Source organism: Polypterus senegalus, chromosome 15 (genome assembly GCF_016835505.1).
Source record: "Polypterus senegalus isolate Bchr_013 chromosome 15, ASM1683550v1, whole genome shotgun sequence".
NCBI lineage: Eukaryota > Metazoa > Chordata > Cladistia > Polypteriformes > Polypteridae > Polypterus > Polypterus senegalus.
The window spans coordinates 44,929,508-44,957,418 of NC_053168.1; the positions used below are offsets into that span (position 1 = coordinate 44,929,508).

Consider the following 27,911-nt stretch of genomic DNA (forward strand, 5'->3'; position numbering starts at 1 on the left):
TAATTTAAAGTTGATAATAATTTGGGAGCAATCATTCAGAATTTTAAATACAGTAGCAGCTTTAAAAAGTAACATAAGGTGAACGTCAAATCCTTAATAAAACAAATTATATAAACATTTCAAAACTGTAGAGTATTTGAGCTTTCTATTCATTCTGTCCTATTTATCTTTAAGATATTTTTCTTTTCTGACAATGTTTTTAGGGTATTTAGGTATAATTTGAAGTATTGTTATGCCCAGGAGCTGTATTTTTACCAGCAGGTGTCTGCACCTTGACAGTGAGGACTGCTTTTATTCTAAAGAAGTAAAATCCCTCACATTCACACAGTTATTAACACTGAATTGATGTTTAAATGTGTCATTAATACATTTGCCAGAAATGCTCATTAACTATGTAAATGTATGCTGATGTTCTTTGAGACAACTATGTTAATATACAGTATCACTGACTTAAAATGAAAAGAAACTTTAGAGAGTTAATTGTTTTGGTAGAAATTAATCAAGTCTCACGTTCCATTTGGCAGTATTTCATTACTGCTAAAGCAGCTGTTTGCTACTTGAAAATGGAATGTACAGTATAGCATAACATTTTTACATTTTAAAGGAACATTGGTTGGAAAAATTAGGATCGCTAATGAATTTTACTATGAATGTTTATGCAAAGAAATGTTGTTTTGCCAATAATTCTTACAGCGTTCGCTTAAAAATATGTATTGGAAATAAAGAGAATGACTCTGTATGATCTTTATTAGATTTTTATGTAATCCATTTTTGTATCCAGAGAATTATACTGCCATTTGAAAGTAAGCAGTAGTTATATTGTAAATTTATATATATATATAATATAATTTTAAATCTGTTTTGAAACTTGATCACTCAGTTTTTTATCTTTGGGAAAGAATATCTCAATTTTGTTATATTTTACTATAATGAAAGAGCATGTTCACTCAGACCTAAATATCATATACTGTATAAGAGGTAACAACGATAGCACAGAATATTTAGCCATTAAGCTGCAGCAGCAATAACATGCCCTTTTTTTTCTGTAAATCGCTGATCACAGTTATACTCTTCAATAAAGATTTCAAGTTTCAACAAAAATTTTAATTCAATTTACAGATAATGACCCTGTTATTTAGGCATATTGTTTTACTTTATTAAAATACGTTAAGTAGGAGGTTTTCTGTAAAATTTGAAAAAGTATTCTAGAAAGTAAAAATAAAAAGTTTGAGTATTATTTTCTGTATTTAAATCAAGGTTCATTTTTAATACACAAAGCTGCTAAGCAAGATGTTTTGTATTATAAGATAGATTACAAAGAAAAATAACTTTTCAAAAAATGAAATGCACAACTATATTTTCATATATAGCAGGTGAAAATGCTGATGATTATTCAAAGTTCAGGATTTCAAACACCCAGCAAGATGTTGAATAAATTACAGTGTTTTCCATGTTTCCTGCAGCTATGCTTAATTTAACCAAGAAATATCTATGTGAAGCAACACTGACTTCTTGGCAAGTTGTTAGTCTTCTTACCTGAAAATTACTGCTTTTCATAATAAAATACTGAAAATCAATATTCCTCTGCAATGCAGAAGGGTTAATATTAACCTAAAAATATAAAACAATATTTAAGCATAGGTTGTAGCAATAAAAACCAAATATTCCTAGTAATAATTACAGTTTTGCTTATAATTAAAGGAGTCCTGATTTCTAACTCATAGCCTTATTTTACTAGATTACTGTGATTATCAGTCTAAATCATAGATAAAGACCCAAGCGTATAGCCCTATTTAAATTTCCTAATTTTCTGCTGATGGCTAACTATTGTGTTATATTTTGAACCCCTAAAACCTAGTCTAGGTTTGTTTCAGTGAGTTTAATTTTACTGTATATACTGTATCAGTCTACAAGTGATAGTAAGAGGCAAGTACAAAATTGAGAACACATGAATATAGGCCCTGATGATAAACACTTCTCTCTCCATAACAGCCAGGTGCTTGACCTTTTCACATATATGTACTAACTAAAAATATATCTAAAGAAACTACTGTGGTCTTGTTTTGATAAAACAGACAGCAAGTAAGCCTAGATGTTTAGAACTGGGTCTGGTGGGAGAGTAGAGGTGAGAGATTTGGAGGGATTGATGACCAAAGAAGCCTTAAGGTTCATCCTTCAGTTCCAGACTCTGGTTGTAGCACCTAGTGATAGATTTTTAACAGACCCGGTTACATGTTGTAAGCCTGAATCCCCTCCCATTCTATAGTTTCTAACCCTGCATAACCCTTTAGTGAAACCTGTAGGCTGGCCCCTTTCCTCCAACCCCAGCTAAACCTGTGAAACCAGAGAAATGCAAGAATCTAGGCCATCCTCATTTTAAAACACTTTTTCTAGTAATGCTTTACACAAAATTTATTAACAAACAATTAAATGATTGTAATAAAGATTACAATAAGCTAATTTATTCTCAATATATTGTATAGCCTCTAAAATTGTTAAAATATAACTAAAACATAAAGAATGGTCTAAAGTTTTAAAATACTACATATTTGAACTTTGGTTATTACACCTCATAGTTCTGCAGTTCACTTAAACTACTGTACAACCTAAAAAAAAAGAGGAACTTATCTTTGTTGTTTTGCAGACTTGCCCCAACTGTAATAGTTTTCTTGCTTATTTTTTCCTTTCTTAAGCTCCAGATTGCCTAAATTAATTTTTAAAAGTTATTATTATTTAATTACTTGGCTGACACTTTTATCCAAGACAACATACATCATTTTAGATACATTTGGTTACATTTCTATTTTTTTACAGTTGGAGCAGAGGCCGTTAAAGTGACTTGCTCATGGTCACACAGTGTCAGTAGTGGGATTTGAACCCACAACTTTAGGGTTTGAGGTCCAAAGTCAATAGCCTTAACCACTATGCCTAACTGCCTACTTAAAAAAGTATTGTGACCTCTAGGCCACCCCACTATTGTTTATATAGTCAAATTAGTTCAAAATGTGCATGTTTACTTAGGTTTTTTGGTGCTTGAGTGTCACAAGTCTATATCTGATCCAAATCGGTTCTTGGGCATAGCTTTTTCTAGTGGACTATGGTGGCTTATTTTCTTCCCAGTAAATAGTTTTTGTCTCTCCAATTGAGTAACAGTTGTTTCTAACACATTCCGTGCACAGTGCTCTATGATGGCCCAGGTCATTTTCAAAGGAGGGATTTGCTGTCAGAGTCTTTTTGGAAAGAGAGCAGAAATCAAGTCAAATGAATTAAATTAAACCTTTGTTGTTTGAGTTTTAATATGGTTTAACTTTGTATTGCTTATGACAGAATTGTTTTTTTTCTTGAACAATGGAATTCATTTAGGGACTTTTACATGACTAGTAATACCAGTTGAATATTATGTTTATTTTTGTACAATATTATTCTCTGCCCTTTTTAAAAATCACAGTTTCATATTGTTGACGATTTACATACTACGGTATGTGTTTGTCATAGATGGCTGGGGGCCTTGTCCAACCAGGATGCCGATGTTGTGGAAGGACTGGGGGGTTAGAGTGGTCAGGGCATTGCTATGGTGCCATGGGTTCTCGTAGAGCTTCATGGGAGTTCACTGAAGCCCTGTTGGGTTCCATGGATGCCACCACGGGGAGTGCTGGAGGTTGCAAAGCCATGCTACATTTGGCTTTCACCACACCTGGGAGTGATTCTAGACCTGGCTAACAAGCCACCTGGAGCACTCCCAGGAACAGAATAAAATGAGTCTGCTGGCACTACTCTTGGAGCCAGTGGACAAAGCTTGCCATAGGAGGAGTGGAGAGAGGGAGAGATGGGGTTGGGGCTGTGTTTATTTGTGTATGTGGTGCTTTTGTACTGTGCTACTGTGGGAAGTGAGATAAAATTGCTTCCCCACTTAAGTAAAATTTGTACTATGTGCAAAACGTGCGCCTTGTGTCTGTTTGTGTCGGGTATGGGTGGCTGAGGCACCCCTTCTGTGTTATTTTGGCTAAAACATCACCCTGTTGAAACTACTGCGTTGTGCAGAAATAATTTTTCACCAGTGTTTATCTGACAGTTGCTGTCATGCTTCCTAAAGGAAAAGCAACAACAAAAAAAAAAGTTTTACTGTAAGATTTTCTTGCTGGTTGGATTACTGTTATTTGATGTAAGGGATGTAACACATGTTTAGGGACAGATTCTTAAGAATATGGAAGGTATTTTTTGTATGTTTTGCATGTTGAGTCAAATTGGAAAATTGTAAAGGTTTTTGTTTTAAATCATTTGTCATAAAGTTAATTTTATAAGTAAATACTTTTTTGCAGAATTATTTATTTAAGCGAAGTCTGAATCAGTGCCTGTTAACAATCCGTCTTATGTCATATCTAATAATTATGCATTTCTATGTATTGTACCTATTCCAACCCAAATTTCTGTACAAAAGGATGACATTAATGAGCATAGAAGACTTAAATAAGCTATTTACTTCCTTTAATGTATGCAACCTTTACCAATTAGCTTAATTCTATTAACAAATCAAATAAATTAACATTTAACTTTTGTGTTACTTCTTGGTTTTTTTAAATAAAATCATTGAGTATTACTGCCGTAAATATCAGAACGACGGATTTGGGTTTTAAGTTGTCTTGATTAAAACTATTAACATTTTCAAATAACAGTTTGACTGACAGCAGAGGAAAATTCTGCTTTGCAATAGATGCAGGGCTTTCCTCTTTTAGCTTTGAGGTAGGCAGCAAATGCTTCAAAATAGCGCTTCTTCTAGATGATCAATTAAACTTGTATTTTTTTGCTGTAGCATAACAGAACAACTTTTAAATATGCTATGTATGTTGTTGCAGACCTTCATCATTAAAAATGACCACAGAGATGACATTCTATTGGCACATATTTTTTAGTGAGCAATCTGTGCTTAATCTGTCATTGTACCTATGTAGAATATTGAAAATAAAGTAGGCATTTGTCCTAATACATTTTACTACTTCACTAATGTAATACCTAATTTATCATTCATCCATATTTCTTTTTTAAATCTGTTTAATTAGACAATCTTCTGCACCAGGAAAAAATATGATTTTCAATCTCTTCCTCTTTATGTGCAAACTTTAACTTAAACTTTGAAAGTATGAATTTAGTTTTAATTTAGTGTGTTATTTGATTTGAGGGTAGGGTATTATGGTCAGCATGTTTATATTCAGCATTTACATCAAGTATAAATAAGGTATATTTAATTGATTAGGCCAGCATGGCATCAGTATTCAGTATTAATGCTATATATTTATTCTACTTTTTTTGTACGGTTACTATTTTGTTTTTTGCAGGGTTGCATGGAGCTGCAACTTGTCCTGTCATTTCTCCATATTCCACCAAGTCTGAACAGGATGCCCTGCAATTTAAGAGCGTACTGATTGACACAATTACATACTGGCCATTTTTAACCAACTGGAAAACCCATTGGGACATGGAGAAAACATTACAACTTTAGTTAGAACACAACAGTCAAGTTTTGTAGTCAAAAGCAATGTCACACAATTTCTAATATACAGCTGCATCATTTTGCTATATATCTGAATATCTGTAAATTCTTTCAAAGTAATAGTAAAGGATAAAGTATACGAGAACCCATTTCACATTGTATTTCTTGTCATAGGCCATTTGGGGCCACTGCATTTTTTAAATGTATGATAAATATACTGTATGTTATGCATACTATAAGTCATTTTTATTAATTATCCTGCACCCCCATATATTTATATCTTGATACATTTTCTCCATGCATTTTTGCCCCTGATGTTAGGCCATTTCAGTTCAGACTGCTGCTTCAAAATATTTTTGAACCGATTTGAATAACGAGCTGAAATCTCTGTTGCCTTAAAGTAGTGTTCCATCAGATACACTAACTAATGTAATCTCACCTGCCTTTTCCAATACAACACTATTCAATGAATTCACCATTCTGTGGAATTAGGGGTAAAATTGAGCACTTGGATATTTAATAATAGAAAACTTGCGTTCATTGATCTCAGAACCCACTTTTCCATTTTTTGGTTTAAGGGATCCAAAGCACATTCTAGCAATAACAGGAACAAATCACAAACCTGTCACAGAATAGGTCCACTTTTCATCACAGGACTCCATAATATTGGGACATTTTGGATAATATTTTATTAATATTTTATTGTGTTCATCTTTGGTGTAAGAATAGGAAGAATTTCCAAATAGTACAGAGAATGTGACATTGGGTCAGGAATTAAGCCTAGGTACCAGGAACTATGGAACATCAGCACTAACCACTGTGCTGCCCATAACAAAATATTTCAAAACTTTAATTATTTAAACTTGCCATCCCCATGGATCATTATTGGCTTAGGCTTTACATTTCACAGAACTACACCTGAGCAGCTTACCTTGAGATACACTTTTAAAAGATTTACATTTTTGAAGCAAAGTGCTCTTTTTGCAAGTGGATATATTGCACTGTATGTGGCCCATTATTTATTTAGTTGTTTTATTTGTCTTCATTAATTATTAAATATGATTTGACTATGGATGTGTGCTGTAGTAATTGGAATGGACACACTAAAAGTCTTTGGCGTGTCAGTGGAATCTTTGTAGCTTTGCTTGTCAGAAGCTGCTTGTTTCAAGTGCGTTCTTTTTATTCAATATGGACAAGTGGTACTATAAAATCAAGTATTTCATGGAAAAGAATGCAACGCCGTAATTTCTGTTTTTTTACTGACTGAATTATTATGACATTTGTAGTTGCCTTTATGTACCATTATTCTATTTTTTCACATTAAAGAGTTTTCTTCCTAAGATTTTAGATTTGGTACTTTGTGCTAAGATGATAAGATGCTGTAATTAAAAACAAGAGATAACCACTGCAGAAATACCTGAATTTCAGCAGTAAAAAAATGCTTGAAAAATAAATTAGTAAAACTGAAAAATCAGTCCATCACAGATTATGTTAGATTTACTTGCAACACATCATATTCTTAAAGCTGCTTAAATCCCTATTCAGGGTCTTGGGGGGGACTGGCCTGTCTTGACTGCATTGGGCAAAAGACAGGATGCATCCATGAATATTCTACCATGCACATATTCATACTCAGACAGGGTCAATTTGAGAACATAACCATTTAGCCAAACACACATGTAGGCACATTGATAACAACCAGCTTGTGGGATTTAGGCCCGGGGAAATGGTTCTGTGAGGCAGCATTATTAACCATGGCATTACCTCACTGCCCAAGCTTGATCATCATATTATGATACTATTGTGGTAATTTAAAACTTAAGGGGCATGTCTTTTTTGCTACCAATGTATTTAAGTTTTGATTATGCTCCAATTTATGTTAGTGATCTCTTACGAGATGCTTACATTACTCCAGTATATTTTAAGCATGCCATTTGAGGATCTGTTTTTTATTTTATATAAATCCTCTTCAAGTTAAAGTCTCATCCAGGCTTCTATCAAAGCAATATACTGGACAAAAAACCCACCAATGTTTATGTCATATTTAGACTAGTTGCAAATGATGCATATGCATACATATAATATCTACTAGATTTTATATACTTGTTCAACCCAGCAGCTCAGACTGAGTTCTAGCTTGGGTGAGTGTAGTATAGCGGGTCTGCGGCTAAACAATGGGTGGCCAACTTTAAATAAATAATTGTGCTCCATAAAGATGCAAGCTCCAATTGGGTGCAGGTGTGTGCAAGTGCGTTTCACTCTGTGGTTATTTGGGGAACTGGTCACTGCACTACATACATGTGAGGAGGTGGGTGGATCAGTCAGACACCTCAATGATGCCATGGAGGGAGTGGCTCCTCACATCTGTACCCAGTTAGGCAGCAGAGAATAAAGGAGCCTGCACAAGGTGAAAAGGGGATCAAAAGGAAGAACAAGGAAAAGGAAAATGGAGGTTAAAGAATGGAGAGAAGCAGGCAGGAGTGAGAAGAACCCTCCAGGGAAAGTGTGGCCAATGCTCAGGGGCTGCTGAAGTGAATCACTCTGGCTAAGTTGGTGAGGGAATCTGAGTGATGTGGTGCTGGATGTTGTGACTCGATGTGTAAGTCTGAAAAGGCGAGGGTCAGATGGGGAACCTTTTTGAAGCCATGGAAAGTAGGGACCTGAGTTAGGGTTCAGAATGGGAGCCCTGCTGAGAGCCATGGGGCAGCAGGGACCCAGAACCATGGAAGAAGTTTGGCTGCGCCTGTTAGATTGACATCTCTCCAGGCTGCAAGGACCCGAGCTGGGTAAGCCTGGGGGACGTCCATTTTAAAAGACTCCTGCCTAATATTTAAACCTCATTTTAATGGATTATTTATTGATTTTAACCTCCACTATCGCAGCCATTTTATGGATTGTTGATTTATTAAATTTTTGATGCACTGCACTATTGGACACTTTTGTTTTGACTTTGTTTTTTAATAAAGGCACTATATCACTTTATGCTAACCCTCAGGTAATACAAGGCACAAGACAGGAAAAAGCCCTGAACAGGACACCATTGCAGGAGCTCTCTCACACATATACCCATACTCACAAAGGGACAATTTAGATTTGAAGCTTAACCTAAGATTTGTGTATTTGCAAATGTGGAAGTGAAGTAAGCCCACACAAATGCAGGGAGAACATGCAAACTCCATATGGATAGTGACCAGGCACAGGATCAAACACAGAATGCTGAATCTGTAAAAGAGCAGCACTAGTCCACTGTGCTGCTTTTTGCCCATGATGGGAAAGTAAACAGTATAAAATGCAAACGAAGTCCTACAGGAAAATGTGCTTTAGTCTACCTAATAGCCAACTACACTTTTCAAATACGGTATACAGAGTGATGGAGACTTAAAATATCCAAATCTCAGTTAAAATTCACCTTGAAATCTTTGTGTGTGAAGTGCATCATTTAATTTAATAACTAATATGTAATTTTTAAAGAGTGAATGCTTTTGTGGATCCTCATATAGAAACTAGCTAATAAAGTGGTGTCAGTGATGGCAGAAAAATGTTATCATTAGAGTTTGAAAGGAAGAAATAGAATAACATGTTTATCTGTTTTAAAACAATGTGGAAAACATTTGATTATTCAGTGAAATTCAACAGCAGGGTTGGGACCATGCACTCAGTATATAAACTAAAGATACTAGAGTACAGGAACCACAAAACAGAAGTCAGTGTTCACCTAATCAGGTGGAAAGAGAATGTGGATGTTATTAAGGTATCTCAGCTTGCCGTGGTCTGTATTTTATGTACATGGGCTGGACATCATACTGAATCCAGTAAAAATTGCTCCTTTTTTAATATCCTCACATAGCATTGACCTTTCTGTTATTTAAATTACATGTTAATAAGAAAGTTCATTGTTTTTCAGAGTGAAATTTAGATATGGAAGGTTATGAGAATGAATGTAAGGATATTATAATATCAATATGTGGATAAAAATGTACCAAAAATATCTATAATATATATATATATATATATATATATATATATATATATATATATATATATATATATATATATATATATATATATATATATATATATATATATATATATAATTATATTATATTATAGCTAGATAGATATATTATGTATATATGGGATCACTGTTTTAATCGCATATTTTGCTCCAGTCAGCTTTTAGCTTTTGTTCTTTTTGTTATGTTAACTGCATTACGTTTCTGATAAATTTTGCTAACCTTTTAAATATCATCAGCTGTACAATTCACACCTTGCAGTTTTTCACATTTTGCAAGGATAAATTTAGTAGTAATATTGTCATGAGTACAGCTATAAAAGATGTGACACTAAGAATGCAACCTTACTGTAGAAACAAGTTAATGTTGTCCACAAAACTTAGATTTATACCTTTTATGAAAGGCATTCTGCTTTACAGCCTTACTTACAAAATTTCCATAAAGTTACAATAGCGTGTAGGTACCACAAAAAATAGTGAGAAGTGGTTAACAACAACAACATTTATTTATATAGCACATTTTCATACAAAAATGTAGCTCAAAGTGCTTAATGGTTAATGGTTATACTAAAAGTTTAACAGATTTTTTTTTTTTTTTTTAATCAGGAAATTTAAAGAGTGATACAAGAGTGACCAGGGAGTCACACAGTTGTATTAAATATTTTCTTTTAAATTACTAGAAAAGAAAATTCCATGAATTAGCTATGAACTAACTAAATAAGCTCAATTATTTAATTTAAACTGTCTGTTGTAATTTCATTTTTAATACTCCAGGTTTTGAAAAAATATAATAAAATAACAAGTAGGAAAGAACCAAAGGCAAGAAGTCTGGTTGAATTATGAGATGAAAGATTGAGATATGTTTGAAGGAGAATGCAGTAATGCAGTGTGTACACACACACATACACACACACACACACATATATATATATATATGTATATGTGTGTGTGTGTAGTAGGCTGGCACCCTGCCCAGGGTTTGTTTCCTGCCTTGTGCCCTGTGTTGGCTGGGATTGGCTCCAGCAGACCCCCGTGGCCCTGTAGTTAGGATATAACAGGTCAGATAATGGATGGATGTATATATAATATATATGTGTGTATAGTCTATCACTGAATGACTTGCAATAAACAATAGTATAGATTGTAAAAATTGTACTTAATAAATTATTTTCTTAGCCTATATTCACCTATTATATTTAAAGGCATACACCTCGCTATTGGGCAGATTTACTGCTTTGAATAACTAGCATATCAAAAACAGTATTTTGCATTGAATGTATGGCACTCGATGCTCAACAATTTAATTATAGATACAACACTATCATTTCATTATGCCAATAATAAAAAAAAAGATTTGCAATGAAATATGATACCTAGAAAAAAAAACATATTGATTTTAATAATACAATATCTTGAACTTTGGTTGTGTCAGCGATTGTGTGATATAATTGAAAAGGTTTTCTTGTTGGTGTCTTAGCTCTTCGTAACTATGGATATATGACTTTTCCTGTTCACAATGGTACTAACCCATGCTTGTTGTAAATGTGCACTTAGCTTATTTAGGTAGCATTTTACCCTTGTTTGGCACCATTTAAAAAAAATTAAATAAATGTGTTGAACTAATTTGTAGAGTTGTCTTTGTGTACTCGCACACTATTAAAATATTAATTACAATGCATATTTGTATATTTTAGTAAAAAAAAAAAAAAAATGTTATCGCATTTGTTCATTTTTCAATCTTGCACAACATTTTGGGTTTGTAGTGTGCAAATTTCAGTCCATTGTTTAGTTTTATAGTAATGTACATGCTTTTTCATTTTTTATTTTTTTATACAGATGTTTTAGCTTAGGAATGAGTATATTACAGAATGGCTGTAAAATATATGTTGTTATATTATTATTATTATCATCATCATAATTATTACTTTTAGAATACAATAGCCTAAAACAGTTATTTAAATTACATTTACAAGCCAACTTAACTGTTTTTAAATCCTCCGTGTAGTGACTGCTTTTTCTTAGAAACCTTAGTTTTCTCATTTATATCTACATATGAATTTTTATTTATAATAACCAGTCATTTAAAGAATATCTGAGCACAGAACTCAATTCCCATTTGAATGCTTGGTATCTACTCAATGGATTATAACGGAGAGTGGCCTGTAAATTCTGTTCAAAAGGTTGGGTCATCTTGCCTCATTGACTTTAGACCACAAAACCAAATGATGTCTTACTTGAGAGAATATATCAAAGGAGATCAACAATTATGAGTCATAAACATGCCTTGCAGGCATAAAACAGCAGGGAATTAGCATGTGAGGCTGATAAATATGCATGTAAATAAGCTCCCAAAGGAATAACATGGGTTTGATTGATAGGTTTAGAATTGAAGCATGTGTAAATTCCTTTTATACTTCATTCTGCTGTAGCAGTGGTGAGATATATTTCACTTGTTAAAAAGTTTTACCAACTTTATAATTCCTAATGCCACATCTGTTTTGTCTTTTTATATTGCTTGTAAAACTTCATTAAATTATTAGAAACAGCTGGCCTCTCAGTACAATAACCCATATAGATCTGTTTTTAGAGAGTATACTTTTGATTTATAGACTATATTAGAATGAAAATTCCTTTATTCTGAACAATCGTACTGCATTTTTAATATTCATAAGCTTTAGCTAGAATCACAGTTTCAATACTTTTGCTTACATTTCATTTAATTTATTTGGGGGAAAATTCAATATTAATATGTTGACCTCAATTCATGAGAACTGGGTCATGAGAAATGATACCGGCCCTAAAAAAATGTAATTAGAAGTAAAATATATTTCTGCATTTAAAGCAATCAAAAATAAAGCGTTACAGTTAAAAAAAAAAATCCCCGTGGAAAGAATGTATCACTTAATTATATTTTATCTTAGCAAATAGACAACTTAAAAATTATCGTTTCCTTGGCCTTTCAGTAAGAGTAATAATTAGGGTGCACAATTTCTGTTGAGAGCAATAGCATTTTACCATAAAATCAAATATGTTGCAGTCCATTATGTAAGATGCTCCTTCCAGAGGCAGAATACATCTATTCAGTTCAGTTAATTTTATTCTTTTATGGTTCACTTCCATTTACTATACATGCCTAGAATGCTAAACTCATATATATTATACTTAAAGTAAGAAACAGAAATGAACACTATAAGAAAATATGAAAATGAGGGGCTGAACACAATAATATGAGGAAATATAAGCAATATATATAGCCTTTATTTGAAAGGAAATGCTTGTACTCAGCCAGCATGTTTAGTTTTGTTTTAGAAACACAGAGCACCCTCTGATGTTTTAAAAGCGTTACTGAAATGATAATATGAGCTTATTGTATACCAAGAAAATAATATTCTTAATAAAATATAATGCAGTGATTACTCTTCCATGGGCTATCTATCTATCTATCTATCTATCTATCTATCTATCTATCTATCTATCTATCTATCTATCACATATTATATATATATATATAGATATAGATAGATAGAGATAGATAGATAGATATATATATATATATATATCTATATACAGTATATATATATATATATATTCTATCTACCTACTGTATCTGTATTTTTCAAAATGTGTTATCCATTGTATTTGTTCATTTTAGTTCACCTTGTGCATTTTTGAGATGAAGTGTATACTTTGATTTGTAGTATTATAAGTATATTTATTATTGAAAAATCCAACTAAAGATGTTACACTATTTGAGCAAGTAATTAGAGTTCAACTGTAATGGCAAATAGTGTGTTAAAGTAATACTATTTTCCTATTTTTGAAATACTTTTGTGAAACTCTACGAGTGTCTTCAACTAACAATAAAAATGCTTATAAAACAGAAAAGTGTTTTTTGTATATATCTAAATACACACCTTCAAGATGACTGTTAAAAATGACACATCTTAGCTTTAGGAAACAGCAAGCGCTAAAATCTGTTGGCAACTGATTATATTTCTTTGGCTTTCTCTCCTGGGTTTATTTTGTATACCTTTAAATAGAGTTTGTGTAAAAACTTTCAAATAATGTGTTCAGATGTTAAAAATAATGTGGAAATATAAAATGTAAGATTAACTCTTTCATAGTGAAGAAAAATCATCAAAGCTATGATTTTTTTTTCTTCCACATGCTTTTTCACTTAGCTGTGGTAAGCTTAATTGCTGCTGAAAATACCTTACTGTATCATATTTGCAAACTGATTATTTCATAGGATAATTATGGAAAAAGGTTTGGAGCACAAGTCATTTGTGTCATAAAATGTCTGTAATATGAAAGCTACATAATTACTGTTTGGTTTACAGATCCACTATACTGATCTTCTTTGGCACCTTAGATTGTACTGAGTGTTTCAGATCTATTAACTAAATTGGATAAATTATGTAATTATTGTTTTTCATTGATTTTTTTTTTCTCTTTTTTTTAATTATGAACAGTGCACTGAGATCATTTTAAAGTTGTACTGTGCAGTGTTCTGGGAAACCACATGCCTTAGAGTTCTATCAGTTTATATGACTGTTTGACTTTTTTCTGAGCATTTTTTATCAGTTTGACCCAGGAATGGTCAATAAATATAAAGTTTTTTTATGAAGTGTCTGTTGTTAAAATAATTTAAAGTTAGCCTCTGCATTGTGTAACCATTACTTAACCCAACGTTGAGCAAAGTCAGTATTTTCAAGATGAACATTTACTCCAAAGTATGTGTGTATTGTGAACACATGGAATTCTTTGATTGTCTGACTGGCATCCTTTAACACAGCCACTTTCACTATTATTCTTCTTAAACTGTAGAATGTTGTATACTGCTGTATATTGTTACTTTTTATTTCTATAGTTTTGCTACTGTGTAATATTACATCTTTTATATTTCTCCTTTTTGTTTGACTTATTGTATTAGTTAAAGATCACGCACAAGTAACAATTTCAATGTACTAGTTAGGTATTGCAAATAAAGTTGAGCTATATTCACTTACCCTGATACAACTGTTGCTAAACATTAAACTTATACCCTGAGGTTCACTATGTTTGTCATTTTAGTTATGCTTATGTCACTTTCATTAGGAAATATTTATAAATTCCATATATTTTAAAAGGATCTGACATTTTTACCTCAATAAAGCAAATGAACAAGTATTTAAAAGTTGATTTCACTAAACTGTCAAAATGTAAATAAGCCATTTAAACCTCTATCTTAAGATTTTTTTTCCACTATATTGTACTGATACTCAAATAAAAGTTTACTACCATTCAAAGCATACCTTTAGTGGTCCATCCATCCATATTTTTTCTGAACCTGCTTTATCCAAAGCAGAGTTGCAGGAAAGCTAGTGCTTACCCTAGCAAGCATAGGGTGCAAGGCAAGAAGAATCCCTGGACATTGCAAGGTTAACATATACACACACACATATATACTAGGGCTAATTTACCATCAGCAACCCACCTAACCTGCTTGCCATTGAACTGTGCGAGACACAAGGAGAACATGGAAACTCCATGCAGGGAATGACCAGAGTAGGGAAAGAGTACTGAGGGGCCCTCCACAATTAGAAATATGCAGATTTGTTTCCCCAAAACATTTCATTTCATTATAGGTGACAGTTAGTTCAACTTGCTCCATTTTTCTAAAATGACGAATACGAAACACTTATCAATAGCTTTGTACTGTATAACTGATCGATTTTTCTTCATTTTGATGATTCCAGAGTATGCACGAGCTGTGTAACACCATCATGCAACTTTTTCAAATGCCTTTCAATGAAGAAATTCAAATAAAATGTTTACTTCACTTTCATATTGACTTCCGTCAATATCTTTATTGTCATGTCTATATTTAAATCTAAATTGTCTTTGTTCTTAATAACAGTTTTGAATAACCTACTTCTTTATGAAAAATGTTGCTTTTTTTATTTTTATAGCAAATTATATTACCCATTTGTTTTTTTTGTTAATTCTGTAAATGATGTTAGTGGATATACTTTTTGAAACGACTCTGAACAGACTGGTCAGTCATAACTCATGAGTTCAAGATTTGCGGAACCACCTTGATAACCCATTTAAATAGCTCAAAAATGTTGACCTTTGCCATTAACAATAATCAAAATAAATTAGCCAGAAAGAAACCATTCGATGCGTCGCTCTTTTAAGGATCAAAACAAAAGACATGGACTACAGTCAAGACAGGGGTATATACCTTATATGTCTGGACCTGTTAGTATAGCATGTGACTTGTAAGTGGGGTCTGCAAATCCAGAATAAATGTGTATAAAAGAAACAGAAATTGTCTTTCATAGGTATTCAGCCAAGCTTTATAAGGTAATGGTATTTGTAGCCAATTACTCAACCCATTTACTTAACATGGTATACTCAGCCATTTTTTTGTTGAATAAATATTAATTCACTTTAGTCATCTTTATCACCAAATAAATTGTGTCTTTGTCTATGTTCATATAGACATTGCACAGTTGTACTAGGGAATGTTTGTCTATTGTACACCACTCTCTCAAGTTAGATGGAATATGCAATATCAAGTCTTGCTGCAGATGTTTAGTTCTTTTTCAGTTTTCTTGGTTGGATTGCACAAAAACTTGCTCTTTCTTGTTCTGAAATCACTTCACTGTAGAAGTATTTTTGCATTCAGGTAAAATTTCCCAATAATATTTAGTCAGACTAGACATTTAGCTTTTGCTACATTTTTTGGTAACCACTGGCATGCCACCATGTTATTTTTGCATGTTTTCAGTGTAATCACCTCCCCACAGAGTTGCATGTGGAGATTCCCTTACCTCTACCATGGCTAACAGTAGCCAACCTTTATCACTTCTGTATGCAGTGTTCTCCTTTGTAAGTTAATTCCATTCAGGAAAGCCTGTGTTGTTTTCATTTTCTGCTGATGAATTGAACACTAAACACCCTATACATTTTAGTTTTATAATCACCACCACTCTGACATCTGCCCTTTTAAAATTAGACAATATACTGTACTTGTCTGGACAACTTCTTAGTTTGTATGGTAAACTTTCAGTTCCGATAAGTTTGTAAATTGTTAGAGAAACACCCACAAAATAGATGTGTTTTTTCTGACCTTACGTCACTCAATTAAAGTGATCACAGATGTACTGATTAGTTAATTACCAATGTGGGTAGTATTTAAATAAAGATTTTTCATTCATCCCTCCATCCATCCATATAGAAACCTTAATCAGTTTAACTAATTTGATTGTATGTACATGCAAAAAATTCCAAGTGTTCATTACATTTTAAAATTATAGAATAGTCTGAGTAAATGAAGAACATAAAATTGAAAACAAATTTGATATTTATATTCAGTCACAGGTGCACTGGAATATTAACAACAGCGCATTTTTGTAAGCATTTCTCTTCTGTACACTTTTCATGTTTAAAATAAACTATTTCAACTGCAAAAGCTCATACAATGATATAAAGTTTGTATGTATACATTGATGTGTATGGTGTATTATTATGTATTATTATTTTTTTTTTTGGTTAAGTTTTTTGTTTTGCTTTTTAAAACTTTGAATCGACCTTTTAAAGGCATTTTCTTATCTGTCATAAATATAAATTGTAGGCGGATTTATGGAAAACAGAAGAACAAAAACCTCTTCAGAGCCCGAGGGTACATTCAGCTCCTATAGGTGAGTACTTTCATTTATATTGACTCGTTATTGTGTAATACTTCCTGAAAAACATCTTATTTTGAACTCCTTCATTCTGCCTTTTTCTTTTATGTGTGTCAGATTAATTTGTTTTGTTCAAAAGTAAAAAAGACATCGTCCATCAAAAGAATTTCAATTAAAGCTGGAAATGCCTTGTTTTTTTAGAATTGTCAAGACAAACAGTTAATAGAAAAATAGGTTCACATAAGAACTCAACAGTAATCTTTTTTTTTCATCTCAGGTTTTCTTGTTGTGTTTGTTTCAAATATTATTCTAATCGTAATTACAGATATGAAGCCCTGTAAATTTTTTGATGATTGAAGGATATAATAAAATGTTAGTATACCTTTAAAAATTGTCTCACTTTTCTAAGTTAACAAGAAATATTTTAAACTTATGACTTTTGTAACAATTACTGTCAATTTAATGCAAGCCATATTGCTAACAAATGAAAATAAAGTGACATGTCCATTATTTTTGACAGATTGTTATGCTTATTATAGAATAATTAACTTTTATCTTGTATGTACAAATTAGGACAAACTGCAGTGGTTCTAACTCGAGGCCATGTGTTTTTACACTCCCTGTGCCTCCAGGGAGTGAAATAATACAGTTGATGTAGGTATAGTGCAGTTGTTGTTTCCTACTATAGGTGTTTAGCATAGAGAGATTGTGTAGAAAAGCTATGGTATTTTATTTCAGCAACCTTAGAATGTTCTTCAGCACCCTATCACTGTAATTAAATATACACCATATTATTGTTTATCCGCACTCTCCATATAATTTAAATGAAACATTACAAATATTACTTTAGAAATTAATGTTAGGTTGTATGTGTACGCTGTGTATGTTTTATCATCATCTTATGAACTTCCTTAGGAAAGAGGACATATGCCATTTGATTTTGAACTGCTTGCTTAATATAAATTATTTTTGTTTTAGACTACAAGAATGTTTGAGTTTTACATAATTCATGTCCATAACAAATGAACCTTTTCAACATTTCTAAGGAATCTGTAGTATAGATTTCCATTTTATCATATATTTCACAATGGGCCAGAATAGTGCTTGTGTTGCACAATGGTTAGGTCACTTCCAGTGTCCTAAGTTAGATTTCCGCTGTGATTTTGCTGTCAATTTAGAGTATTTTCAATCTTTCTGTATGTTTTTTTTTCTTTTGGTACTCTGTTTTTTCTCTTTCGTCCTCAAATCATACAAATTAGGTAAATAAGAGATGAAAATGGAAATATGACATACAGAAGACTTCTCTGTTTTCCAATATTGTTTTTTCACCTTTATATTAAACATGAATTTTAAAACTGTTCTAAGAAACAGTTAAGGTCATCCATCCATTTCTTCTGAAGTGAATTTATAGTTCGGTTTAAATTACACCTTAATGCATTTTTTCTTTAGTTTCTTTTATCATTTATTTTAGGGATCCTTTGAACATATACAGTAATTGTTTAGGTTTAATTGTGTTTATTCTTGTTTAAATGACATCGGTCTTAAAATTTATCAGAGAAAATACCATCATGTAAAAAGGTAAGTACACCCTATGAAATGCTTTTTCATTTTTAAAATAAAGGTAATATACAAAAAACATCATGCCACATACATTTTGTAGCTCGTAGTATAATTTTGAAAACATAAATGCAAATTATGCATGAAGAAAAAATAAGTACACCCATAATATTTATCACAACCTCAGTTACCTAAAATTAAAACTGGGTGCAAATGGTAAAAACATTATTAGAGAGAATCTTGTCTGAGCTTGTCTTTTTTTTATCAAATTTTTTAAAAGCACATAAAATTCCATACATTCAAGTCAAACTTAACAAAACTAAAATCAATCCTACCCATGAGAAAGAGAAGAAGACCGACAATCAGAGCAAAACTGTTAAGAAAGAGAGAAAGGAGTCTTTTCCCCCAATATACAAACTGGATTCCAAAAAAGTTGGGACACTAAACAAATTGTGAATAAAAACTGAATACAATGATGTGGAGATGGCAAATGTCAATATTTTATTTGTAACAGAACGTAGATGACAGTTTAATACAAGTAAATGTATCATTTTAAAGGAAAAATATGTTGATTCAAAATTTCACGGTGTCAACAAATCCCATAAAAGTTGGGACAAGTAGCAATAAGAGGCTGGAAAAAGTAAAGTTGAGCATAACGAAGAGCTGGAAGACCAATAAACACTAAAGTGTTGCTGAACTTCTGTTCTGGTGTCTGTAGTGTAAGGTGTTTGGGGAGCTGAGTAACCCCAAACAGAAGATGCTGCAGGGTTGGCTGAGCCCTTTGGTGTTTATATATAACATATATGTGTATGCATGTGTGCTCCTTTCCACTTTTTACTGAATTTACACCAGTCAGAACTCTTACATGGTCTTAGGGAGAGCACCTTCAAAACTGGTGACATCAAAGCTCGGTATCAGAGCTAGAAAAGCAGGGAGAAGTAAAAGCACAATTTAACACTATGCTAGAATTTTCCAGTATATTGAGTGGATTGTTATAGTCATGCGTTTTCCGTTTGGGACAGAAAGAGATGTTGATGCTCTTGCTTCCAAATTCATGTCATTGTTTCAACTGGAGACATCAGCTCACAAGGCTGAATGCTGGGCAGTTTTATAATTTACCCTTCCCAAAGAAAAAAATTACAAATTACTGAGAAGGAAACATATCCAGATGTGAAAATATGCACCTTTAACATTGCTACTTTTAGGTTGACGTACTAATTCAAATCAGCATAATATACACATAAACATGACACATATACATTACCACATTTGTCTCAGACCCCATCGAATTTGATTTAAATACTGGCTGAAATGTACATGTTCACTCAATACCATGGGTTCAAATGTCTACTGCATTCTAAACCACACGTATTAATTGTTATCTTAAAATTAGTCTAGTTTCAATTAGTTTTGCAAGTACATGAGTGAGGTTGCCAGTGATTTGCAAACTGGTCATCTGCTACACCCTCCACTCTCCTGGAAACGGACCATTTCTTGTCTTGTGATCAAGCTACAACTATTTACACAATCCAGTTAGAATAGTATCAGAATAAGAAACTTTTTCAATTAATGTGAGTCAGTTTTGAGTGGTGAATAAGCTTCCTCAATGTTTGCAGTCCAAACACTTAACTACCAACTCAAAATGCCCTTACTATGCTTTTACTGCACCAACACTACTATGTTTTCATTTAAAAAAGCATTCAGTTTAATTTTAGTACCACCAGCAAAGGGAATTATCATAAAATTGTAGTGACTGGTAAATTATTTGCCTTTTTGACATGTAACAAGATTCAAACTATAAAAATTGCAGGTTGAATTCATACAGACAGGTAAGTAAAACAACAAGTTCAATGCAAAGCATCTTTTCTGTGCCTGCTATGTTCGAATATGTTTTTCTTCTGTGAAGGGTGGCCAGTCAGAGGATAAAATGTGGCAGTAATAACATATAAACCATAAATATTCACCAGCCAGAGCTTGGTGGATTCAGTGTTTTAAGAAATCTTTGTTTCCAACCATCTACATTTAAATGCCGTGCCAATGTTTTTAAAAGTTTCTGGCTCTGGAGGGCATTTTCAGGAATGTTCTTTTTTTGTCAGTTGAAAGTGTCATGGTTGTGTGAAGTTAGGTGAAAATGGAGACAAATATGTGTGTTTTGTAATTGAAAATGTACTTGTATGGACTGGGCCTTACTTTGTAATGTAAAAGATGATTAGTGTGAGAAATCCGAACTACCTTGATGTGTTATCTGTCTATCTGTCTGTCTGTCTGTCTTAGGGTAATTCATTTAATGTTCTATAGTTAATGAATTGAAATAACATGAAAAATGGAAAAATACACAGTAAATTAATAATAGCATTAAATTATAAATTTAATCTAAACTGCATTAAAATATGATACATGTTTTAAAGTAAATTTGTATACATTGTATCTTAATTATTAAATTCATATCAAAACAAAGACAGCGGGACCTGAAAAAATCAGTATGTAGTACCTATTTTATTATTTTTTTGATTTCTTCAAAATAATTACACATTCACAAAGGAGCATGACAATGATCGTGTCACTAAAAAACTTGGGCATTGGTAATAATATGATGGTATATCAGTAACTGTAGAATTCTTCGTAATTCAATTTTGCTGCCTATTAGATTGAGGAGCCACTGTTGCCAGTTATCTGCCATTGTGCCTGCCACTTTCTGTTATTATTTTGAGCAGAGCCCGACAGGGCTTTATGAGTCTGCTGGGCACTGGGCAGTCCCAGGCATTGCTCTTCTGGGTCTTGTCACTTAGTTTTTTTTTGAGCTTAAAGATCTTCTTAAAATAGATGAACCTGTCTCTATTCCAAAATAGCACTAATGCTTATTAAAACATAAATGTCTCTCCTCCATGCCAAGGTGATGGGGCCATCTTGCCTTATGTTGATGGGCCCTGGGTAGAAACCAAAATAATGAGATTGTGAGTGCAAGCAGCTGAATTAATGACCCTGCTCAGGGTGACTGGGATTACTCACCATGATTGGGAAAAGAGCTTTGCAAAAAAAATGCCCTTTGAGCACACCCACCAATTCTCCACAGTAAGATGAGTCAGTCAAGATCATTTGCTCATATGGTTGTGATGCCCTCTAATTCCATCTGAAGGGGTTGCACCCAGCACCATCCACTTGGAGAAGATCCAAGACACTGTGGAAGGAGTCCATATCTTGGCTGCCTGAGATCAACTGGGAATTTCTCAGGAAGAGCTATTAACTCTGTCTTAGGTTAGGGCAGACTGATCTGTCCAGCCCTGTATGTTTCCATTATAACCATCACCAGGAAGAGTAGATCTGAAGTGATGTGTAGATTATGGGCCATTTCCAGTCACTTGTAGGTTATATATAGGGACAAAATACCACTATGTCCATGTACCCATTTCAAAATAAATGGGTAGCTAAACAAAAGCAGTTTTTTCCCATTAAGTTTTTAGACATCCAATTATATATTTTTATTTTCTGTAAAGGTAATAACCATCAATCAGACACTATAGTTTTCCATTCATTACACTTTTAATCTTTATTTATATAGGTGTGTGAAAGTAATTTAAACTTACAATTATTATTGTAAAATATTATTTTACAGTATAGATGAATATAATATTCTTTTGTATTACCAAATTAAAAATGTTTAACTGCTCATTTGTTAGGAGTGTTTTTTTCCTAGTTGTTTAATGAAAAGTAATTCATAGTTTAATATTACTTTTTCTACTTTAAACAGCTTTTAGCCTATACAGCAATTAAATATAGTATGTCTCTTTAGATTCCTTTGGTCATATGTTGTTGAAAAATATGTTTTTTTCAGTTTCACAGTGACTAAAGATTGATAGAAACTGTTTACTTTTGCATAGTATAGGTAAAATGTTTTCTTATCTTCTCATATCTTTTAGTCATTCTCTATGTGGCCATGTAGGTTTTATTTGGGTACTACAGTTTCCCAGAAATAGTGCTGGTTGAGCTATTTCAGAGTCAAAAGTTGACCTAATTTGGGGGTTGACATGCATGTACCCGGCCATTGACTCATTTACTGTTTAGGTCTGTTTGCTGCCTTTAGCTGACAACTCAGACTTGCACAACCCTTTACTTGGTGGATGGGGGTGACATGAATAGAGGAACAAATGCATGATCTTTGTTCGTATTGTTAAGTCATCTGTTTGTTAATGATTATTTAAAAGGGTTGATTTAAACTATTTAAATGTACTATTTAAGGGCTTTTGAATAAAATAGAAACACAAGGCCAGGAGAAATTGTACTGGTGATGATTTGGGGCCATATTTTTAGTTTTGCAGATTCTAATCAGGCTGTGGTCTACTGTAAAGCTTAAAACTAGCCATTTAACTAGCTGCAGTGTTCTGTATTTGTTTAAACATATTGAGACACACGTGTTTACTGAATACATCAAATTATTTTGTCCTTTGAGGCAAATCCTTTATTTTCCAAGTAGCATCAGCCTCAACACCCGCCAACGCAGTTGATACCACAGCATCTGACAAGGTAGGTCAGCAGGTGTTGATTTATCAAAAAAAAAGTGCAGAATGGTGTTGGTTTCTCTAAAACAAGTTTAGTTTTCTGAGATGAATCCTGGTAAGTGCAAAATACTGTATCAAATATATGTCCAAATCTTGCAGTCCTCTTCATAAAAACACATATTCCCCTAAAAACTGTGCTATTTTAGATGAATAATGGTAAAAAAAAACATATATGTAAGACAAGGGTATACATTTAATAAAAATAAAAGTAACATTTGTGGTTAAATGTTCTAGATTGAAATGAAAAACATTATTGTAAGTGTGAATGTAACACAAAGCACCATACATAATGTAAACCACAATAATAATCACATTCAAGATGAAAGTCAGAAGTGAAGAAAGATGAAGAAGCTAGATATACCTGTGGTAACAAAGGAAGATCAAAAAAAGAGTTATTTTCATGCAAAGGTGGATCACCACTGGCTATTTAAAGAAAATTGTAAACAGACACTTCCAAGCAAAACAGCAAATGACATGTTCAGTCATTAAAAGTAAGGCTAAGACACTTTGTGGAAGCCTTTTAAATATTAGTGCTTATACTGAATCTTCTTTACTGTTTATAAACAACGTGATTTTTCTATCCAAACTGACTAAAGTCCTGTGTAACTGTAACTGAAATGCTTATATGTTAGGTATATTAAATATATTGTACCCTAAGCAGTTTGTGCCAGATCTACTTTTCTGATGCAACTGTGTTTTTTATAATCATGTTTACAATGTTAAAGGTGCTGTGTGTAATAATATTAAATGAAAGCAAAAAGGTATAGGCTTATAAAGGACCCAGGGCTGCAAAAAGTATTTATGACATTGGTCTTGATGAAAAGATAATACTTTAAAACCTAGGAAGGGTCTTGAAATGTTGAGCACAAAATTACTAAAATCATTGTGACTTTAGATTAGTCTTTAATTTTTTTCTCATAAGGGTTTATTTTTTAGTAGGGTGCACCATTTTTTAATTAAATAAAGCTTCTATAAATAAAAGCCTCCATGCATGAAAATATTTTACTAGTCTCTAGTGCTACTGTAACTATTGAATTACAGTGGAAGAAATTTTAATTGCCAGCACCATACCTGGATGGCTTCATAATGGCTTTTTTTATATTGATGATGTGTGAGAAAAATTGCACAACATTAAATATAAACTGCATTTTTAGAATGTCAAACTTCGAACACTCTTAATAATTTGTACCACAAAATATACCTTACCATACCACTTTCTAAACTTGCTTAACTCTGAGCAAGGTTGCATGGGCTAGAGCCTGTCATAGCAAGCATAGGGCACAAGGAAGGAACAATAGACATGGCACACTAGGGCCCAGTTAGCGTCGCCAATCCATGTATCTTCTATGTCTTTAGAAATTGGAGCACATGGAGGAAATCCACACTGACACTTGGCGAAGATACAGACTCAGCGCAAATAGAACGAAGGGCGTGAACCCTGGTCTCCTTGCTGTGAGACAACATTGCTTCCCCTGTACCAGCATGCTTCCTCATCCAATTTACAATACTTTAAATATAAAATAGAAAGATGTTTATGTTTAATGAATTTTGATCATTTATATGTCATTATAGGCCATAGGTTCATACTTGTCATGATGTGTTGGCCTCCATATTACATTTCATTTATTTTTTCATTTCTTTTTATTTAGTATGGCTTCAGATTTTTCCAAGACTCCCTTACCTTCCTTTTACATTCAGCTAGACCTTCCAAATGTACTTCATTCATTTGTGCACAGCACTCAATGCTATTTCCCACTGCTGCCCAATTTTTTGTTCTGTGAACTATGTATTTATTTTTTTGGCTAAAAATAGCTATGTATTTGTTATGTTAAACATTCCTTTTGTTTTTTTAAGTAATTATTTTTGTCAAAATAGGTTATATTTTTTCCCTTGACAGCTATTTCAAATGTCACAGGGAATAAGTATTACGTGATTTCCTTTGGGAAGTGCAGTATTGTATTAAGTTGTATGTTGCAACACCTGTGCAGTTTCAGTATTTCATGAAATACTTAAGGTATAGTACAGTAGATAGTTTGTTCTTCAAAACATGAAGGTAGTATATAATGTGTAAATACTGTAGATGGGTAATCCAATTACATACTCACAAGCAGTGGAGAGTTTTGGAAATAATATTTCATTTTATTTTTGCAGTGTTTTCTTTGTCTTTTGGTCCTTTTTGAACAAAAGCTTTTGAAACAAATCATTTTTAATTGTTTTCCCAGCAGATCAGATTCACTTGTGCATTAATGAGCCACAGGTGTCTAGCCTTTAGTGAGCACATGACTCTGAGGCACATTTTGAGTTGTTTATGTTGTAATCTTATAGAAGTGTCCTCTAGTGAGACATTGCAGCACTGGTTTAGGCTGGGACTTTTCCCTTGCTGCTTCTGCAAGTATATTTATTCTATAATGTGTGGCTTCTCAGTTTTTGCTTCATCATCTTAGTTCATATACTGTATCATAACAGTTGCTTTTCATATAAACTGTTTATCCCTATTATAATTACTGTATAGTAGCTAGGTGGGCTGGCAGAGTAGAGGCTCCCTCCCACATTGGCACAAGTTGTACAATAAAATGTGCAACATGATTAATTTAAATTTAATTTTTAAAATGTGTAACATAATTAATTTCCATGAAGTGCATTTTAACATGTTAACTAGGGTGACCTTATAAATACTATATATATTGTCAAACACGTTCACATGGGAGGCAAGTAAAGGGACTGAATAATGGTAATTCTCTCTCGATCCTCTGCAGACCTTCCATGGGAAATCCTGCAATGTTCTGGCGCCAATGATGACATCAGGTCCAGTTATGGTGCACATGATGACGGAAATGGCATCATCAATGGTGCCAGAACCATGCAGGATTTCCCGTGGATGGTCTGCTGAGGATATATTATATATATTATTGCATACTATACTGCATACAGTATATAGAAAAACATTCTCAAACCTGCTTAATTCAATTGAGGGACACATGGGACTAGAGCCAATTCTGACATCAGTGGGCACAAATCAGGATACAGCCGTAGATATGGCATCAGTCTATCCTAGGGTCCACTCATGAAGGCACTCACATTCATATGTTGGCCAATTGGAATTGGAATTGCTAGTCATTCTAATCTGCAGACCTTTGATGATATTGTGCACAGGGCAAAATCAATGCAAATCCAAGCAGCCATACCACATTCCCTCCAGTACAGTTAATCCACTTGAAGCTAAGCATGTTTAGGGCCAGCCAGTACTTGGATGGGAGACCACTTATGAAGAGCTTGAGTTTCTTCTGGAAGAGGTGTTGGTGAGGCCAGCAGGGAGTGCTTACCCTGTGGTATGAGTGTGGATCCCAGTGCCCCACTGCAGTGATGGGGACACTGTGCTGCAAAATGGCTCTGTCCCTCGGATGAGATTTAAAACCGAGGTCTGAGGTCCTGACTTTCTCTGGTCACAAAAGATTTTTGGGCATCTTTCTTTGAGAGTGTGGTGTTTCCTGATGTCCTGATTAGATCACCCATCATGGCCTGGGCATTCTGGCCTCCTAATCATTCCATTTTTTTAATTGGCAAACTGTCTCTCTTACCTCTCCATTGCCTAATAACTAATATGTGGTAAGCGTACTGAACAAAATGACTGCAGTCATGTCACCCAGTTGGCTGCTGCACATTATTAGTGGTTCAACTGGCTCCTCCTCTCTGTGTAAAGTGCTTTGACTGTCTCGAAAAGCGCTATATAAATGCAATGTCTTTTTCTTCTTCAAATACAGGGAGTATGTGCAAATAATGTACAATGTAATGTATATATTTATTTGCACATTCTCCCTGTATGCCCCTGTGTTTTATATACACACATCTTCTTCTTTCGGCTGCTCCTGTTAGGGGTTGCCACAGTGGATCATCTTCTTCCATATCTTTCTGTCCTCTGCATCTTGGAATATCTTATGTACACAAATATATGTATATTTATAATATAAAAAGACAAGTCCGTCTGTTCATCAACTGTTTTATATATATAAACTTGAAAGATTAGTACAAAATATCCAGTTAAATTCTGTTACATTACATTGCAAGAGTTCAAGGTTTCAATGTTGAAATGGCTTGGGTCTTTGTTTTATTTTATTTTTTAAGTAATACAGAAATTATCCCTGTGAAACTGTAGCCTCAATACTGGTCTATGTTAAATCCATTTATTTAAAAATTACATCAAAGAATATCTCATAATCAGCTTACTCAATTTTAGGGTCATATGAAGCTAGAGGCAGAATCAGATATAATTTAGGAACTAACCATGCACAAGCTTCTACCTAACTGCTGGATATACCCAGCCACACAATGTTTACAATTGGTAATAGACTCAAAACACGCTATTTAAAATGTGGTAGGAAACTCAAGGTACCTGGACAAAAATCTATACCTCTTAAGGAACATGCAAACTTCACAAAATGTCTGACTTAGGGCTTGAGCCTTGCCCCTTGAAGCTTTGAATCAGCTGTGCTAACCACTGTGCAAACAGGTTTTCAAACAATAAGCCTTAAAGTAATATTTTGCATTTTGATCTACCCACTGTTGAATCTTGTTTTAAAGTTTGTGATTTTACTTGACTATTGAGATTCCTGTGATGGTTCATTTCT

The 27,911-nt window shown here is 33.3% G+C and overlaps 1 protein-coding gene across 5 annotated transcripts in view; it reads left to right on the top strand.

Moving 5' to 3' along the window:
• Positions 1-27,911, top strand: part of tbc1d5 (TBC1 domain family, member 5) — a 483,468-nt gene that overhangs the window by 200,997 nt on the left and 254,560 nt on the right. For all 5 annotated transcript variants that reach the window (XM_039737608.1, XM_039737613.1, XM_039737610.1 and 2 more), the window contains one exon: positions 17,122-17,188. In XM_039737608.1, coding sequence (XP_039593542.1) covers positions 17,130-17,188 — 59 coding nt within the window. In that variant the 5' untranslated portion in view covers positions 17,122-17,129. The remainder of the gene's footprint in view (positions 1-17,121; positions 17,189-27,911) is intronic.